Source organism: Anas acuta, chromosome 4 (genome assembly GCF_963932015.1).
Source record: "Anas acuta chromosome 4, bAnaAcu1.1, whole genome shotgun sequence".
Lineage (NCBI taxonomy): Eukaryota > Metazoa > Chordata > Aves > Anseriformes > Anatidae > Anas > Anas acuta.
The window spans coordinates 66,779,578-66,800,069 of NC_088982.1; the positions used below are offsets into that span (position 1 = coordinate 66,779,578).

Sequence of the window (20,492 nt, forward strand, 5' to 3'; positions counted from 1 at the left end):
GCTTATGATTTGATTAAGAATATGAGTTGTAATAGTTCAGTATAACCTTAATTTATATATAGAATAGGTAAACACGTGAGTACTGGGAAAATGGGACTTATCTCTCCCCTTTCCATTTCTGATTTTACTAACTTTATTTTTTTATAGCAAGAAATAACTATTATCACAATTGCTGCTGCAGTATGATAAAGGAAATGCAACACTTCCATTAGGACAACGTTGTTCCTTTATCATGGCTAGCTGATAAGCAGAGTGGAACTGTAATGCTGTGGAATGTGGAGAGACACTCCCCAGGGATGTAACATAGAAGCAGTATTTCCATTAATATCACATGCTGTGCCCTTCAGTGTATTTCATGGAGAAATATGTTTTTCATCTAAAAGAAAATGAAAGAAGAAATCTGTTAATCCTCCAGTAATATTTTTTTTTTTCCCAAAAGAATTTCTGCTTATGTATATTGTTTTGCATTGAAGATTCTTTAAACACATACAACTTCAGTAGTACACTACAATAATCTATTGCAGTAAGGAAGTGTTTTAGTAACATGCTGATAATTAATATCCTAGCTAAAGTTAGAAGAGGCAAAGTATTACTTAGCGGTTCTATGTGTCCTCCTGTAACCCATTTCACTTTCATATATACTTTCAAGAAAGAAAAAAAAAAAGCAGTCACTAAATATGATGTTATTTTCCTGCTTGACAACTGTTGGTATAGATTTGGAAATTCCTTTGAAAGTACATTTATGTTCACAATCATGGAAAACATTTCAAATGAGAACTGATTTGCAAGGACTGAACTGTCAGGAGATACTGGGAATCACTCAAGTCATTTGTTGGCTAAAAGTTTCATAATCAGAGGATGGAGAGACTCAGCTGATGCTTCCATGGACAGTTTTGATGAAGTTTTTACTTGAATTGCTTACTAGAGTTTTGAGTTTACTGCTGTTGTTGGGCAGTTAAATCATCACTCACAAAAGGTTAATAGAAAGGGACATGAAGTGACTTTGTGGAGTCGTGCTTTCAGCTGCGTACATCAACACAGCTTCATTTAAGACACTACAGAATCTAAACTACTAATTAAAGATGAATCTCCAATTCATTGCTTATAAGCAAACCAAACACCTTTTTATCTAAATTGTCAGGCCCCCAGCTACCTTCCACTATTTTCTCAAGCCAGTGAAAATTGACATGAATGAAGTAACATTATGTAAACCAAAGACTTCAGTGCACTGTGATTAAAAATATGTCTGTACTATGGATGGCAGAGTGTTTTGCAGATGGCATTTTGCAGATAATTAGCAAATTTGATTCTAATCAGTTTCAGCTTTCATACATTGTCACTTAATAGTTCACATTTCTAAGGAGCTGGTAAGATCTGCCTTCTTTGGACAAGAAGAAAGAAACTCAGAACAGTTAATAAAATTGACTCAGTACTGAGACTTTCATGCATTTGTGCTCTTCCAAGAGACCACAGAAGTGGATTGAATCCAACCAGTAGCAGCTTTAAGTATTTTTAAGTGTTCTTTCTCATATTAAAGTATCTAAAATTTACAGCCTTTTTCTTCAGTATTTGGTCATTTTTAAACAGTGTTACTGTGTCTGCTTTAAATACCCTTTCTTGTTTTCACTGCAGTTCTAATTGTATCTATAAAAAATAAAATAGCACCTGCGGTAATTGTGCCCGGTGTCTCTGGAGACTTAATACCCAGACATGCTGTGGAATACAATGATTAGTTCAAGGAATGTTATTCATTCCCCTTTCCTCTGAAATGGGTTCTTTAAATTAGAAAATATATATATATATAAATGGCACAAAGCAAGTCCAAGGTAGCCGCAGCACAGGTTGTTGTAGGAATTGCTTAGCAGGAGGATATGGAAGAACTAATACTGAAGGAATACATGGAGTATCTGCTATTCTGTACTTCACACGCTGCAGCCAAGGTTGGTGTTTTTCAGAATGTCAGGCACCCCAAATGCCCCAGTACATATAAGATACTCTATGTTAGGCAGTGGTCCTTCAACACGAGCATCATGTCATCAGAGTGTTGGATATCATCTGGCTCAGTCAGGAACTAATTTCTGGTCAGAAATGCTGTACTCAGGGTCTGCCTTTTGCCACAGTGACAATGATGGCTTCAATAAGCCAAGAAAAATAACAGGAAGCAGATTTCCTTAAGCTATTGCCTGTACCTGAAGTATTTTGATTTCTTGGAAAAATAGTAATTTGGAGAGCTAACATGCCTGAGTCCACTAAGCAAAGTTCACTCACAGAAGCTAAAAGAGGTGATACAGCTATTCTGTTGAATACTTACATTTTTAAGTTTGTGTATGTTGTGACCAAGCTATTGACCTTGGCATCTGCTTTTCTATGATAAAATTAGCCACTATAGATCAAGGAGGAACAAAGCTTTTCTGTAGCTCCTGCTCATACATGTTATTCTCTCTCTTTCCTCAGAGAGCAGACATAGGGATCTCTGCCCTGACCATCACCCCTGACAGGGAAAATGTGGTGGACTTCACAACACGTTACATGGACTACTCGGTGGGCGTGCTCCTTCGGAAAGCAGAGAAGACGGTGGACATGTTTGCCTGCTTGGCACCGTTTGATCTCTCCCTGTGGGCATGCATAGCTGGTACTGTGCTGCTGGTAGGGCTACTGGTCTACCTCTTGAACTGGCTCAACCCCCCGCGTCTTCAGATGGGATCCATGACCTCCACAACGCTCTACAACTCCATGTGGTTTGTGTACGGATCCTTTGTGCAACAAGGTAAGAGACAGAAGGAGACTGCCTCTGAGATAAAACCTGTGCATCCTCTCGGTTGCCATAGATACCATCCTCCTCCCTGCCTCCTGCCACTTGTGAGGAACTGGGAGCACTGGAAGGCCGTGTGCTGTGAGGTTTCTAAGGCATTCAGCAGCCTAGTGTGGGAACCACGATAAGTTCGGAAGCACTATATGCTAATTAGTTTTAATTTGTAGATGTCTAATTAGAGAAGGATGATTTCTTGTGCCAAAGAAAGAAATATTATCACCTGCTCAGCAATTATTCATAGTTAATGTGAGTGCTGTATTTTGATGCAGTCAGAAAATGTTGGTGTATGGTTTTTGAACTAAGTTTAGGTGGCCACCATTACAAAGAGTGCTAAATGAATCACAGAATCATCTAGGTTGGAAGAGACCTCCAAGATCACTGGGTCCAACCTCTGATCTAACATTGACAAGTCCTCCACTAAACCACATCACTAAGCTCCACATCTAAACATCTTTTAAAGACCTCCAGGGATTGTGACTCAACCACTCCCCTGGGCAGCCCATTCCAATGCCTCACAACCCTCTCAGTAAATAAGTTCTTCCTAATATCCAATCTAAACCTCCCTTGGCACAACTTTAGCCCATTCCCCCTCGTCCTGTCACCAGGCACGTGGGAGAACAGACCAACCCCCACCTCGCTACAGCCTCCTTTAAGGTACTTGTAGAGTGCGATAAGGTTGTCCCTGAGCCTCCTCTTCTCCGGGCTAAACAATCCCACTCCTCGTAGGACTTGTTCTCCAGACCCCTCACCAGCTTCATTGCCCTTCGCTGGACTCACCCGAGTACCTCAATGTCCTTCTTGTAGCAAGGGGCCCAAAACTGAACACAGTATTCGAGTGGTCTTACTTTATTTGGTATCCTTTCCTCCCTCTTCTGATTTATCTCATTTTTTCCATATAACTTTTAGACTCAGCCAAGCTTCCTTGGCCTCCCTGGATGCTTCTCCTTCCTTCCCCTTAGCATCTGGTGTAGCCCGGTTTGGTTTATATTCCCAAGTCCTTCAAAGTCTATCTCTTTTGGCAGAGATCTACCCATGTATCCTGAAGGCATCAGGGACAACACTTCAGCTTGGTATATACTTTTTAAAATCCTAACCTACAAATCGGAGGGATAATGCAAAGTAGAATAATGAAATACAGCTTTAATATAAAAAGATGGTTCAGGTATTAACACTTGACAACAAAATAGAACAGGTACCTTCTGGTATTTATGCACATAATTGTTTGCCAGTCTGTACTGGCACTGCAGATATGCCTCTTTGTAACTCCACGGGGCATCTGCACTAGAAAAAGCCAAGGCCACTGCAGCTTCAAAACACTTGTTTTTTTGATGGAATGCTATAGGGAAAAGCATTGCATTTACATAATGCTGGCAACATAATTTAGAAATTACCTTATTTTCTTTTAGAAACAATCAGATGACATTCATAAAAGTTGATGGTATGCATGAAAATCATCTGAAACTTCTAGAAGCAGGGGGTGAAAGAAGAAAGTAACACTACCATCCAAAAAATAAAATACAATAAAATAAAAGGCTGAGGATGTCCACGAGAGGTATGCTTTTAAATGCATCAACCTAGAGAATTACCATTTCCATTGAGCAGTGATGGCCAGCTGAGGAAAGCTGAGATTGTTTTATGTTTGTTTGTTTGTTTGTTTATTAAGAAAAACAAAGACTTCAGAGCCAGCTTAGTGCTACCAGAGTTGTTTTTTTTTAATTGTATGTAGGTGGATTTTCAAATTTTCTTTCCATCCAAAATATTCCCAATGTAACTGTTTAGGGAATCCAACTGTGAGAGAGCAGTTGGTCCGTTACAGAACTAGACTCATTACATCTGTCTGCCTTTTAGGTTAAAACTTGTGAATTAGTTTCTTTACTGCATGAATGTGAGGTGATTTTACATAAGTTTATTGCTTGATATTATCCTTAGCACCCCTGCTGTACTCCCAACATCATTAGTCCTTAAAAGCTTTATAGGAGACTGCCCAGCAAGGTTTCAAAGGAGGCAAAGCTAGTTTAATCGCACACTTCAGCCTCATGAATTATTATTTGAATTGTTTGCCTTATGTCTAGCCAAGTAAACCTGTGTTGCCCAGTGTCCAAAAGTTTCCCAAGTCATAGATCAAGAGTGGTAGCCTGCAGGAGAACACGTCAACAGATGCTTGGATAGCATATAAAGAAACAGGGTTTCAGACCAATCAGTAAAGTGAGTGCTTGGGGAGGGCTGAATTAATGCTTTGAACAAAGCAGGAAGATGAGGAGAAAATAAGATTAAAAGAACTGGGACCAAATAACAACAACAACAACAAAGTAATGGAAAAAGAATTTACTGGAAAAAATAAGAGGAATTTGGAGATCCGCATCTGCTCACTATGGATTATGTGATGCAAATCTGTATTAATAAAAGCTGCTGGTGCGACATGGTAGCTCAAAGCACCAAAACTGTTGTGGGACTTGAGGGGAAAAAAAAAAAAATGACAGAACTTAAGACGGAACTTAAGTGTGAGGCATTTATATAGAGAGAAAGAGATATTACCACCCTACCAAGAAGAATTCCTGCATAACTCCTTAGAATCCACTATAGTAATCTAAAATGTTCACTTTTTTCTTACTGAGTGAGGGTAAGCTATGCATATATCTCTCCTTCAAATTACAAGCAGAAGGACAGTCCTTAATTTGCTAGAAGGGAAAAAAACAAACACATTTAATATGGTTGATACTAGAATATAAGAAACTTATAGACCAGTTTAAACACAAAGGCTCAAAGGACTTCAAAGATCCAGCGTGAAAGAGTAAAAGATCCATTTATAATGTTAGCCTGCATTTCACATTCAATTCGAATATCACAAGAAAACTGTATTAGCTGAAGCTTTATTGTTTACTAACCCTTGCGAATACAGACAAATGAAAGTAATTTCCATTGACAGACTAACTGGCTATTGTGGTAATTTTGCTTCTGTTTTCACTCATCAGCTCTTCATTCAGCAGAAAAATGTGCAGGTTTCATTTGTTTTGGAATAGCCGGTCTGTTGCTATTAATTGTGATTGGCATATCTTAAGTGTGGCAGCATGGAACATTTCAAATACTGTCACGTTCACTTAAGAAGTCTTTCAGCTGTGGATTTAAAACATGACAAGGTACTCATTTCTGTTATCAAAACACGCAGCCAAAGATGCTTTTATATCCTGCACTGAGAGCAACAAAACAGCATGAACCGAGGATTGGTAGTGCTTTGATAATGCTGGATTCTTTGTTTGAGGCTAGCCAGCATGTTCTGGTATCATCTTTTCTTTCTTTCCTCTAGCTAGAGGAAAGATTTGCAAGCACAGAGCCTGGCTCCAGAACCACCACAGGTCGGGAGAGGAAAAAGCCTTTTGGTATAAGAATATAAATCCTTCCGTAAGGAATCGTGTAACTACTTTAATGATACAGAAGGGGTTTCTTTTTCTTGTTTCCTCTGAGATAGTTGAAAATTCTGCAGTTTTTAGTAGGCAGATTTGGTCTACCGTGTCAGGTTATTTTATGTCAGCCCATCTGACGTTCTGATCAAATTCTTTTAACAAGTTCTAACCTTCGCAATTTTTGAAACACCAGAGAAAAAATACTGTGTCTGTGGACTAGAGTCAGCACAGTCCTGCCTGGTAGTTTTTAAGGCTATGAAGTACTGTCATACTCTTTAGCAAAATTTCAGTACTTTTTGTTTCCTTAAAGGTAGACTGTGGAACTAGAATTAGGAGCCTATTAGCCTTTTCTTTGCTACAGAATCTTAAAGCTTAAATTTAGTCTGCTAAGCATTGTTACTGAAGAAGATTCGGAAGTTGACAGAGGATGGGTCTTGCCAGATTTGCTGCTCTCTTGTGACAGGCATACACACTAAGCCAAATCCTCAGAGCTAAAGTTTAGGCAGAGTATTTCTGTACTTGTTTGCTTAAATACTTTTATATACACTGCTTCATACATTGTTTAAACTTGGGTCTTGAACTTAGCTTTCAATTTATTTTATTTTTTTTTCCCATGTTGGAGTGACCACATAGTCTAGGTACCACTTCTGAAAGTCCTGTAATATAGAAGTATATTTTCTCTCAGTCCCCCTTTTAATTTTACATTCATTCATTGCAGGTATCAGAGTGTATCTATTTATATATTTTATTTATTTATTTCTGTGTAAGTTGCATGTAGGTTTTTGTTAGAAGAAAGGGTTTTGAGCATAGAGCTGAAACGTTCGATAGGCTCAAGTCATATAAAGCGTGCTTTTCAATGAAAAATGATGACCATTAGAGTGCTTGGTCTTGCTACTGAATCTCTGCAAGCATAGATCTGCAATCTACAATCTCAGACCACTGTGAAGGCAAAACCCTTTCAGTGATATTGGCCATACAGTGCTGTGGATTAGATTAAAAACAAATGCTTTGGACTCTACCGTTCACCCAAGCGTGAAATTCTGTAGCACATCTTTTATCCGTCATTTGTTTATTTATGTCTAAAGATGCAGCAAATTCACAGGTTGAGATGGTAGAACATTTTGGTTATTTTGAAATGTAGCTTCATGATTTCTGAATTTGTTCTTTTCCACTTGCTCATAATAGTAAAGTAATTTGCATTTTGATTTTTTTTCCTCAAAATTAGCTTTTTTAAGTTGAGAAGAAAATGGTTTCAAGGTTTCCTTTTCAGTTCATTGCCAGCAGAAACTGTTTGGTGGTACTTAATCTTTTGTAGGTTTCCTCTCTCTCTTTATATATTTCTCCTTGGCATCCTAATCCACTCCTTAAAGGTTTTTCTCTGTGCCTGCCTCATGCTGCAGCTGGGGCTCAACGCTGCTGCAGCTTTCCTCCTGATTATCGCTCCTATTGACTCTCTCAAGCCCTCTATAGTTATATCACAGAATCACACAGAATCACAGAATTTCTAGGTTGGAAGAGACCTCAAGATCATTGAGTCCAACCTCTGACCTAACGCTAATAGTCCCCACTAAACCATATCCCTAAGCTCTACATCTAAACGTCTTTTAAAGCCCAGCAAAGGGAAGTGCAGAGTTGTGCACCTGTGGAGGAACTCCTCCATGCACCAGTGCATGCTGAGGGAGACTGCCTGGAAAGCAGCTTTGCAGAAAAGGACATCAGGTCCTGGTGGACACCAAGGTGAACTTCAGCCAGCAGTGTGCCATTGCAGCAAAGAAGGCTAACGGTATCCTGGGCTGCATTAGGCAAAGTATTGCTAGCCAGTCGAGGGAGGTGATCCTGCCCCTTACCATCAGCGGTAAGGCCACGCCTGGAGTACTGTGCTCCCCCTTGTGAGAGAAACTTGGAGAGACTCCAGTAAAGGCCCACTCAGGTCATTAAGGGACAGTGATGATTACGGGAGAGCTTCTCCTAAGAGGAGAGCAGGGACTGAGAGCGGGGACTCTTCAGCTTAGAGAAGAGGAAGCTCAGAGGGTTTTCATCAATGTCTGTAAATACCTGAAGGGAGGGTGCAAAGAGGATGGAGCCAGGTTCTTTTCAAGGGTGCCTAGTGGCAGGACAAGAGGCAGTGGGCACAAAATGGAACACAGAAAGCTCCATCTGGATCAGGAAACAATTCTTTACTGTGTGGATGACAGAAGGGTGGAACCGATTGCCCTCAGATGACCTCTAGAGGTCTCTTCCAACCTAACCTACTCTGAGTGATATGTCCTAATTCTATATTATACAGTATTTGGTCACTTTTCTGAAATCCTATACAGCTCCATTTGTCATTCTCTTCTGTCCTAGTATTGATGCTACTCTCTCAAATTTTGCCCTCAATAGAACATGCATTGTTGAAAACCTTCCATATGACCAGGGACAGGACCAGGAAATTGGTCCCAGTGCATAAAAAGGGTTTAATAAAAACTTGCTAGTAAAAACTTTACTATAAACTTCATGGAGATTAATTGAATCAACCTACTACAATGGCAGAACGTCTACTTATACTTGCTGAGGACCTGGTTTAATATCCTGACAGTTTTCTGTTAGCTTCCTACTGTTTTATGGGCACTTGTTATGAAATATTCTAGAGAACACTCTGCTATCATTATTACTAGAGAAAAGCAATGATTTAGAAAAAAGAAATTCAGATTTAGAGTTATTCACAACTCTTTGTATAATAGATTGTGTTGTTTTTTTTCAGACACATGAAAAGCTGCATAATTTTTAGCAGGAACTTCCAGAGGAATGTTCCAGAGGGTTTTCTTTTGAGAGTATCCTTTCAAATTTGGCTTCACATTACAGTGATGAGCTTGCTTAGTTTAATAGAATTGCTCTGAATGTAGACAAACTACTGAAGTTATACTAAAAATTACAATGTTTTGTCTTTAATATAAAATACACAATAGAAAGACTTCTGTCTTTTCTACCTCTTATCCTGCTATGTTCATTTTACTTTGAATTTTTCTGTAAGAGGAGATATTTCTGAACTTGTGTGGCAGGATTTTAGATTATGCAGGTAAAGATGCAGGGCTGTGTTTCACTTAAGTTGTGTTTCACATCTTAAAGAAAAAGAGTAGGCAGATAGTGGGGGTTTTAGGTGCTTAGGTGGTTAGCTGTTTTTCTTTTGTTGGTGGTGGTGGGTTTGGTTTTGGTTTTTGCTATAACAGGACATATCTTCAAAATTGCTGAATCGTTCAAGATTTAATCACTTCTCAATGATCCCGACAAAATGAATATTCACTATTGTTTTATAAATAGGGTTTGAACACAGGATAATGTGTGCTAAAAATGCAAAAGTATTGTTTTGTTCAGAGATCTTGGTATTCTTGCTTAACCTATCGAGATTAGGAAATAAATGATGTGAAAGCATCACTGATGGGCCATTTTTTTATCCCCTTATGTTTTGGCTTGTTTAAAATGCTGATCACAACAGGAGGTTTCAATTGGTCATCAGCGGTGTCAGCAATGGTCAATTATGTTCATAATGCCCAGTAAATGAGCGAATCTTACTGTTTGCCTTGTTAAAATTACATTTCATAAGAGCAGTAAGATAGGCTTCAAGCCTTGGTACTTCTAGCCATTATAATACTCCTCAGACGATTAAAGCCGCTCAGACTTCTCAGTCTTGTTCCTTGTATTACTACCCAAGGCGTGATATAAGCCTCCTGAAATGCACTGCCTGGAGTGTGCTGTTGCTTAATAAATTACTCCATCTTGCTTATCTTATTCTTGGCATATCTATATCAGCAGGAAAACGTTATCCTGTAACAATGCACGTTCCTAGTGACATTTTCTCCTATTTAACTGTACACCAACCTCTTTGTATTTAATATGCAGAGGAAAACTATAAAAATGTTTGAAAAAATGTTAGCTATCAATTATATCTTCACATGTGATACTTAGCAGTGAAACCTAATTATTTTTAAGCTTAACAAATCAAAAAAGATCCAGTGCATAGGCTTTAAGACTAACACCTAGATCCTAATTTGGATGCTGCTTCTAAGTTTCTGGCTGACCATAGAAAATTCAATTGATATCTTGTGCCCCAGTTCTTAGTTGTAAAGTAGAAATATTACCTACCTTCCTTCATAAAGGCTTGCTTTATGTCTTCTGATAGAAAGCATAACTTAAATGCCAATCTCATTAATTAAAGTTAATTTTAACTGCTCTTCGAACTTATGCCAGGTCTATTCCAGTAACAAGGAGAATAGAGTTGCCGAGCCTAAAATGCACTTAAAAACTGGGCATTGATCTGGGAAAATGGAAGTCAGATGCCAAACATGTTAGAAAGGAAGCCAGTTCCCATGTTTTTCTAGCACGTACACCAGCAGGTATATTTGCAACATTATCATTCTACCTTTAAACATGAAATGCCCAAATTCACATTTTAGTCTACTAAATCTAGGAATATGCATTAGTGTGTATATCTACCTTCATAAAGTCATGTCTCTAAAACGTGTACTGCAGTCCTGTAGTACCCATACCTTTTTTTCCACATCTTAATTGTTTGGCCAGCCCTCTTGACAACATGAAAAGACAACTACATTTTGGTAATTGTCTTGTATGCATCAAACTGCAAGCGATCAATGGAATTGACAAAATATGCTGAGAATTATTGTCCTGTATACAGTACTTATTTGCAAACACTGACTGTAACTTTATGTGCAAGGCACTTTCAGAGGTTTGTTTGTCTTTGAAAATGTAATTCCAAGGAGTAACCATGCTCTAAGTAAAGTGTTCATAGTATGGGCATTTGTTTGCAGCAGTGTGATATCACTAGCATTAAACTGCCAAGCAATATGCTTAGATTTTTCCCTAAATTGAGGTTAAGACTCAGGCAGTCCTCAGAGGCATCTAAAATAATGGATTTCTATATCTTGTGTGCACCTGCTTACTTGAGTAATAGCACTGTGTACATGGGGCAGTATATTTAGAGATGTTGTGTCTGACGCACCTCCTGTGAGGAGGTGGAGAATGAGTGGCGGTGCGAAAGCCCAAAAACCACCTTCCTTCCCCTAGGACTAACTCCAAGGCTGATTAATTGCCTAAGAAGGTAATGTATAAATGTATTAATGCTGAACAAAACAAATGAGGCAAAAGGAAAAGTAGAATGTGGTTGTCCATGGCATCTCTTCACCTTTCTGTGTTCTTTTAGAAGCACATTTACTCAGAACAATTTCTTTAATTGCGATTTCTAATAATGTTTCTGATAGACTATATTCTATATCTGGATAGAGAATGGATATGTTAGATTCAGGTTAAGTAATCAGTTCTGACTTCTCAGAGTTCATCTGTGTATAATAGATATTTAATGGAGGAAATGGGGAAAAACAACTTAGCCAGGAACTGACTGTTTCTTCTACTGAAAAAGGAATGTAACCCACATTTTCATCTGCAAAGATGTTTAAAACTGAAGAGGCAAGCCTTACTTGTCCTGCTAATTGATTTCCCTGCCCAGAAGCTTACACTTAAGTTGGCAATTTTGTCTGCTTAAGATAAGGAGGAAGTGAGAAATGAGTTTTAGCTTTATTAAAAATGCTTCCTTCTGCTTGGATGAGAGCAATGTCATCTACAAACTGATCAGCGTTTTCAGTGGAGGCTTTCTGAGGCACCAGACGAGCGTGAGTTTAGAGGAGAGCCCGTGGTAGTTTTCCATTGCTTTTCTGGTCTGCAGGGAGTCCCTCCTCTGCAACAGCTGTGCCGTAGCTTTACCCGCCCGTGTGTCTCCTCTTCGTACCACCAGCTGGTGGGTAGGTGCCAGGAAAATTGCAAAGTGTAAGGCAGGAGTAGAAAAGAGGATTTGAAGTTGTTGGCAAAATTGTCTCCCTTATTCAACTGTTGAGGTGTTTTTGTTTGTTTGTTTGTTTTTCCTCAGACCTCTTCTACTGTTAAAATGTGTAGAAACAAAGTAGGCCAAAATTAATGTTGAAAGGAAACAAATACTGCTGCAAGATAAGTCTTCTAACTTAGCCACCCCACTGTTTTCCCTGATTGCTGAGATGAAGTTCCACTCCCATTTCAGTAGATGTGGGAAAAAGAAAGCTGTGGGTTTTTTTGGTTGTTTTGTTTTTATTTTTTTTTTAATTTTGTTAGCTTCCCAGCAATTAATATGGTAGCATCCTGTAGTTGCTGCTTAATTTTTATTCTTCCACCCTCAGCAGGAAAGGAGAGATGATAAAGCAGGACATCACCTTTTCGGTGCTTTTTCAGCTAGTAAGATGGTGTTAGGTTAAAAATGTGTGATGCCTCTTCTGCCAGACAAGAAATGAGATGAAATAACATGTTTGGTTTTGACTGAAGAGTCTGCCTCCCCCACACTAGGACAAAGTAAAGGCAATAGTGAAGGGGAAAGATAGAAAATCTTCTGCAAATAGACTGCTAAGGAACAGTGATAATAAATCTGTAAAGCTGAGTGGGAGTGTTAGTTGTACATGCCTAGACATACTTGCTAGTAGAACATTTCTTTAGATATAAGCAAGTATTTCCTCCTTAGAATAGCTTCTTTAATTTCTCTATCTATTCCCAAAGAGAAAAAAACATGCTATCCAGTGAAGACATCTTCGAAGTCATTTCTGGCTTCTGAAAAACCTGAGTCGTGATCTTAAGCAGGATGCAAGTTGATTTGGAGTAAAAATAGCAAGTCATTCATCTTTCGTACATAAGCATTTGTATTAGTAGTTTTCATCAATAATGACATCAGAGCTGTATTCTCAGTGAAACTTAAGATTATGAGATTTTTGTTTGGTTGTTTTTTTCTTTGTTCACTGTGAACTTCCATATTATTACTTTAGGTCATCATGAGTTTTAGAGATCCCTTTAACAGAGATCCCATAACAACGTTATAGGATGTACCTAAGGTGGAATTTTAGGCTACATTCAGAATGTGTTATTTAGGAATATAACTAGAGTTTCTATATTAGTGATGGTTGAATTCTGTAAGGTTAGGAGTTCAGTGCAGGGAAGCAGTCTGAAAATTAAAGGATAAGTAGAATTAGTGACATGAAAACTGTATGTGATTCACTTGCTTCTGAAATAGTCAGGTGCCACACTGATGATGGATGCTTGGAAATCTTGCAAGAGGAGATTTATAAAGCATTTTGTAATACATTGAAAGTCCAAGAAAAAGAAAGAAAGAAAAATTCTAGTATGTGGTCTTTTCTTAAATTTCCTTCAACCCTAAAATTTGGAGTTACAAAGCTGTATAGAGGTTAAAAAAAATGGGAAAAAGTAGTGCAGAGGCTTCACTGGAATTATGTTTGTCCTTTTGCTCTCACTGAATTGTCTTTTGTTTTGCTTTGTTCGTAGTTGTTCATTTTCAGCCAAAGTGGACTCTTTCTCCCTCGTGTTTATAATGTCCTCAATGACAGGCTCTTAGATAAAGCAGCACTTTAATACCTCATTAATGACATTGTTCAGTTTAATGTTAATTGTATGTGCAGATGGCCTGTTTTCAGTCCATTGTGCACAATTCCTTTTGCCATCCCAGTAGGTACTACAGATAACAGTCAGTAGGCTAGGGAAAGGCCAGGCCACCACTCTGTAAAACGGTGTATGACACTTTGCTTCTTAACCACTTTATGAATATGTACCAGAGATGTTAATTGTGGCTGATTGTTTGAGACTTCAGAGCATGTGTATCCAGCCATTAGTAACAGGGAGGTTGGGTCTCAGCATCTCTTGAAATCTAATCAGAAGGTTGCCACTGTGTAAGGTTATTTGTTAAGACCAAGTGCCAATATTCTCCAGAATAATAGCCAGCATATATCATTTTGATGTATTCACAGTGGCTGCCAATAGTGTCTTTATACAGGCATGTAGTGAGGTGCAATCATAAAAGCACACATCACAGCCCTGCAAAAGAGGATTCCCAGAAGTTCTTTGTGTTTTTTACACACGCACATTGAGCTCTAATCAATGCTGGCAGCTACATGTATTCATAATTATATAAGGAACATTTATTGTCCTATGTTGTAAAAATGGTGACAAAAGATTATCTGGTCAGAACTTCTTCTGAGCAAACAACCATTGGGAAAATTGCTAGGCCTGTTGCACGGTTATTTATGATCATGTAACTCAATGGTGCTGGATTTGGTAACCCCAAAATTAAATTTGAAACCCTGCCAAGTCTTCTGGTAGAACAGAACATTTCACAAGCATTAGTACATGAGTTTTAGGCTGACCTGTTCATCAGAGCTGTGCAGAAAGCCTCACAGTTCAAATTTGGTCATATAGAAAACAAGAGGTTTACTTTCAAATATCAAGAATGATAGGTGAGTATCTGAATATCTATAGCATAAATCTAAAAGTGCTTCATCTAAGAGCTTCCAGTAACTTCAGTAAGTATATGGAGTTGTTTCCATTTCCCAGCTTTAGCTAGTCATACCTTTTCTTTTGTAATGACAGCAAAACTGAAAAATGAAACATTTTTATGATACATTTTCCAGCACTTCATAGTGCAATTATTTCCTCACTTTTAGAAACATTGTAAAATCTATCCGTCCCTTTTTCTGTGTAATTATATTGCACAAGTCACTGCAATGTATTGGCATTAAATTACTGCACATTGTTGCTTGTATAATTTTTTAATCTATGATGCACTTTGATTTTCAATTGAAAACATCACATTTTGCAAATTCTGCAGAAAGATTGAATTTGATCACTATGCGGTTGCTAATATCTGAAAGGAATAATTTATTTTTTGGATCTAGGCTTAAAAGACAGGGATTAATTCCTGTTGCACTCAAAGATTTCGTGCTATATAATAGAAATGCAAATCTGACAAATACATGTAGCTGAAATATCACTGATACCAGGAGCAGCTAACCCACAGGCATTTGCTGCGTGGTGATGTGATGTGCCTCCCTTTCCAACTTTTACCCCATTGTCACAATTTCAGCAAGATGGGTGGAAGGAAACAATTTATTGTTGGGAAGGGAATTATAAATACAGTATAACTAATATGTTATGCTAACATCATTTTAATCAGGTAATTATTAAAGGGCTGTTTGGCCTTTAAGGACATTGATTTAATGAGAATTAATTTAATGATTGAACACTGTTTGTGTAACATTATCATTGCTAGTGATGCGGAAAATTGGAATCTCAGCTCAGCTGAAAAGAGGTTAGATTTTCCATTATCACATTAGATCTTTTTCTTCTGGAAAGCAGCTATTAGATTTTTTTTTATACTTTCAGTATATATTTAAATGTTTGGTCTTTATTTAAAAATTTCTGACTAGAAAAAGTAAAAATGTTCCTCGTTGTACAGTTCTCACTTTTAATCAGAGACTTGAATTTCCATTTAATGTAGCCTTAAACAAATTCCATTGAATTTTGGTCTTGACTTGTTATTGCTTTTCCCGTGAAACATTTTGTCTATTGTCATTTTCTACTTTCCTCCCTGCAAATCTGGTCATTATGTTTGGGATGAATAGGATTTTGGTTTATGGAATGGTTTACGGCTATAAAGAAGCAGCAGTTTTATAAGTAGGAGCAGGCAGAGCACATTTCTATCTAGATCATTCTCAGGCTGAATCATGCAGGATGTAGTCACACTTTAGGAGTAATTTAAAAGCGATTCCGACCCATTCATTTTCAAAATGGAAATGGTGAGCATTGTAGAATGGCTGTATTCAGTACCTGATGATTAAGACTCTGTTAAAGAAGACCTATACAGGTACAAATTCCATTTAACTAAAGGGATGTTATATCTGGTTGCTCTTCTTAATTTGTCCTTAGTTGATCTATTGTCACAAATTATTTTTTATCTTTAACAACTGTATTGTACAAATCAAGATCCAGGGAGAAAAGCAGGAGAAAAATATGAATGGAAGCACATAGTAAATAGGTGTGTCTGATAGAAATGTACAGATTAATTAATTTTCAAACAAAAATTGAATCAAGGATAACTATGACAGTTACTGCTGTATCTTGGCAGTTTTGCAAAGGAGTCTGGTTGCCACATGATTACCCCTGTGTCACTAGAATGAAGCCACTGCAGCAGAGACAGCAAGCTGGGCAAGCTTAGTATTGGAAGACAGAAAAATAATCTAACAGAAATAACAGGCTCAGATTCATAACCACTTTGCAGTTTGTTCCCCAGTGGTAAGCCAACACTGCAGTATGCTGAAAATCTTTCAACAATCTTCATGGGTAATACTAGCCCTTTCCATGGTAGAACATTTTCTAGCCTCGCATAGGAGGGTTTCAAGGAACATAGCTGAAGATCCTGTGTTTCAAGTGAAATAGTTTGTGAGTAGTCATTTGAGCCATCTTTGGGATATTTCTGTTCATCCACCAGGCTGCATGTTAAAGCCCTCTGACCAGATTTCTGAGGGGGGTGCACCAGGCCACAATTTGACGAGGGCTTTGTGGCAGTGCCACTGGTGCTTGATTAGCCCCAGCATTTGAAATCTCAGCATGGATAATCTTTTCCTATTAATGAGGAAACAGAGCTGAGCAATGAGCCTTAGTATGTAAGTCAAATGCCAAAGGCACATCTGAACAGATGCACAGCAGTAGCAAATGGAGGATTTTCAGAGGGAGTTTGCAAGAGCTTCTTTCTGATACAAGTCTGAATTCAATTATTTGACCAATGACAGAAAGCTAATGGTGAAAGAAGTAGCATGCCATACTTTCTTCCTTGCCAAAGACAAAAAAAAAAAATAAATTTCTTTTTCTGAATAAATTTTCTTTTCATGTTAGGGAAAAAAAGTATAGTTTGGGTGAAAAGGAAAAACTGCTATGAACATCAGAGAAAATGAGTTCATTTTAAAGAATTTCAGAAACATCACTATTCTTAATCCAGGAAAGAAGGATAATCTTGATCAAAAGCTATGTTGCAATAGAAAGAAATATTGACAGTATGTAAACATCAGAGGCAGAAGTAGAGGGCAATTGAATATAAAAACAGAATATAGGCAATCTATCACCTTCTAAAGGGAGTACCAGAATCTTAATACAGCAAAGAAACAATCAGTTTTGTTTATGTTCGAGCACAGAAATTTTCCCATGAAAAATACCCACATAGATATTTCTGATAAAAAATTAGAAAATAAAAAGAAATTGTATAGAAGCATAAGAGGGGTTTGTACAAGTACACATACAGGAAATGATTGTGTACCTGTGGAGCCCAGCAGCCATGCAATATAGACAGATCATCCTTGTACAGAAAGAATGGACATCCAAGTGGACAATAGGATGAAATGCTGTCTTTTATCTTCTTTGAGCCAAGATATGAAATACAACTTGGAGGTAATTACTGGCCAGCAGCAACCAAGAGTGACAAGGTAAGAAAGTGATACCTCTTTCAGACTGGAGCTGGCTCATGCTTGGCCTCCTTTTCAGGAGGATGGAGGGAGCCTAAATCTACCTGCATGAGGTCATCAGGTTAGCTGGCTTCCAGAGTTGTTGATAAGGCTCTGTGTGTATGTATTAGATACAGCTTCTCAAACTACTTTACAAAGTACAGATGACTAGGAGGGATTTGAAATAAGCCTGAAGGAGAAGAAAGATCGTCCCTGTCATATAAAGAGGAGGAATAAATGAGGAGATCTTTCTTCTGTGGATCGTTGCTTCCCTTCTGTGAAGGCAATGGGAGCCGTGCCTTCCACTCAGCTGAAAGGAAACATTCTTCCAGGGAGTAAATGTAATGAGATTAGTTGGGGGATCATTACACTAACAAAAACAAATGGGAGAGAGTAAGTGATTGTTTATTTCAAAATTAAGACATTACAGAAACAAAAAAATAATAGTCAGGGCACCAAATGACAAAGTGAGCCTATTCTTTAATTGCCTATAGATCAGTGCCAGAAATCCAAGGAGTAAACAAGAACAGTTGAATTAATTCACAAATATAAATTTTTCTTCGTTATGTTACTGAAATCTAGTAGGAAGTTTCATGGGATTAGTGTGCTAACGTATAACATTATGAAGTACTGAAAGACAGATGGACAAGGTGGGAAAAGGGGGGAAGAAGAGTGGCCAAGAGTGCTCTCTGTGCCAAGACTGAATTAGGTATTTTGGAAAAATTTAAAACTTGGAAGAAATTGATCTTGATTTCTTGTGGAAGAGCTTGCTAATGACTGGAGCACAAAATGAGATAGGAGTCAATGGTTGTTGTGGACCACCAAATCACAGTGGAGCTGAGGATGATTGGCTCCTCTACTGCTTATCTGTAATGAGTAGGGGAAAATGTGAGATATAATAGGGGAATTCAACCTGAGTGATGTATGTTTTAAGTCTCAGATTACCCATGCTGCAATATCTTGAACATACATATAGAACAGATGGAAAGAAAAGGGAACATTGATTTCAGTGAAGAATTGGAAGCTACAAAACTCAGGAAAAATTACCTGGGGAGCAAGTGTACACAAGAGGACAGAACGGTATGTGGAAAAATGCTTTATAATGTGTTGCTGGGAGCTACACCCAATCCATGCACTGAGCAGTACCTTGAGAGAGAGAGAGGATATTGCTGGAAGCTGTTAACAGAGGAAATTCAAGGAAAAATTCAGTATAGACAAGGACGTGATATATTTGTTTTGTCCCTTAACCGTTGCTTGATGACATATAAAGGACTAGTGTTCAGAAAAAAGTATACGCCAGCTATAAATTCAGAAGAGCTGTAATGCTGTTGGAATAGGCATATGAAAATGTCTCTATTAACCTGCATGCTAGGAAGACGAATACACAGACATCAAAAATGTGTCTAATATTTCTAATTTGAAGATTAATGAACACCAACATTTTTATGAATTTACAATGGCTCCACTAAATTATTTTTGTGGTAAGAAGGAGAAAATAGAAACATTTCCACTTTTTTAAATGCTACAAATATGTCTTTTGAAATGGCTCTTGTTTCATTTACTTTCTCATTTATACATTATGTATAAATGTCCAGTTGGCTCTTGAACCTGTCCAGACCTTGTAAAAGCTGGCCACCAACTCTGCCTCATGCTCAGTTCCTTCTCTACTCCCAGTGCTGTGCAATGTGCCAATATTTGCAAGTCTAGGGAATGCAGCTACTAATTTACAAGCTTATTTGGAAGGCATTACCAATTCAAGGAGTTGTATTCTCCTGTTGAAGAATACACATAACGCCTGCTGTGGTCAGTGGGTATTACCTGCAGCACACAATGTAATATTAGAAACTCAGGTTATGACATGCCAGCTTATTTCTTATGGAAATGAATGTGCTCTGTACAATTCAAGGAAGAATGGAAAAGTTTGGGTGCAAAGTGAAAAGACAGGAAGAAAAATGTGTGATGAGAGATTTTCCAACAACTTCCCAGCTGCATTTATTTCACAGCTGGTAGAAATAGGTACAGGCCTCATTGACTATAAAGTATTTTTTGTCCTATACCGAATTGAACATTTCCAATTGAAAACAGGAGAGATTTTATATTATCAAGAAAGTTTTTTAACAGAACAATAGGGATAGCTAATGCCCTGAAAGATTCTGCCTTTGAAGAGCTGTGCTTTCCAGAGTTTTGTAAAGATAACAGAGCTCTGTCAAACTTTAGGTTTTGTTTCACATGGCAAAAATAGCTAAAATATAAAATGCCTTTGCCTCTTCGTTAATAAAAACTACTCCCCTTACACCCATTCTCTATTAAATGCCCCTTTCACAAAGCAAACATAGGATGTACATTGATCTAAACTGTTGCAGCAGAACTCCACACTTAATATATGTGGAAATGGAAATTGCAGATGCACAGCATAATTGATGTGACTGTTCTAACAAGCTAAAGGCTAAACTGCAGCCAACTCCCAGTCCTTTGTGTTTTTTTTCAAAGGCCAATAATTCACTGAATGTGGGCAGAATTTTTGCGAGAAAAAGAAAAACAAAAACAAAAACCTGTCCTCAAATAACCTGCGCCATTATTTCTTCACCTCTCTTTTTCAAGCACAGTTAAGATGCCTGCTTTGCTAGTTTCTCAGCAAAGCAGTCGCAGTTAACATCTTTTTCATGTTTCTCAAAATTATCTGAAAAAAAATCTGGCAAAAACTCCCTACATAGCAATTCAGCTCACTGCTGACCTCTAGCAGAGACTATATCAGCTTAAATGATGGAAATTTGACAAAGTTGTTGGCAACTGAGATATGTTTGTAAAGTGAGAGCTGTTGATGGTAAGTGTTGGTGACAAATTTAATTTCTTATATTATAAAATGTAAAGAATCTGGTCTTTGAATTTTCACTGACAGCTATATTTTTCACAAATAGACATCACAGGTTG

General features: G+C 37.9%; 1 protein-coding gene across 5 annotated transcripts in view; it reads left to right on the forward strand.

Annotated features, from left to right (window-relative positions):
* GRID2 (glutamate ionotropic receptor delta type subunit 2) overlaps window positions 1-20,492 on the forward strand; it is a 781,470-nt gene that overhangs the window by 657,054 nt on the left and 103,924 nt on the right. For all 5 annotated transcript variants that reach the window (XR_011096421.1, XM_068681714.1, XM_068681715.1 and 2 more), the window contains one exon: window positions 2,455-2,767. Coding sequence is in view for 4 of the 5 variants with exons in the window: in XM_068681714.1 (XP_068537815.1) it covers window positions 2,455-2,767 (313 nt within the window). In the remaining variant the exon portion in view is untranslated. The remainder of the gene's footprint in view (window positions 1-2,454; window positions 2,768-20,492) is intronic.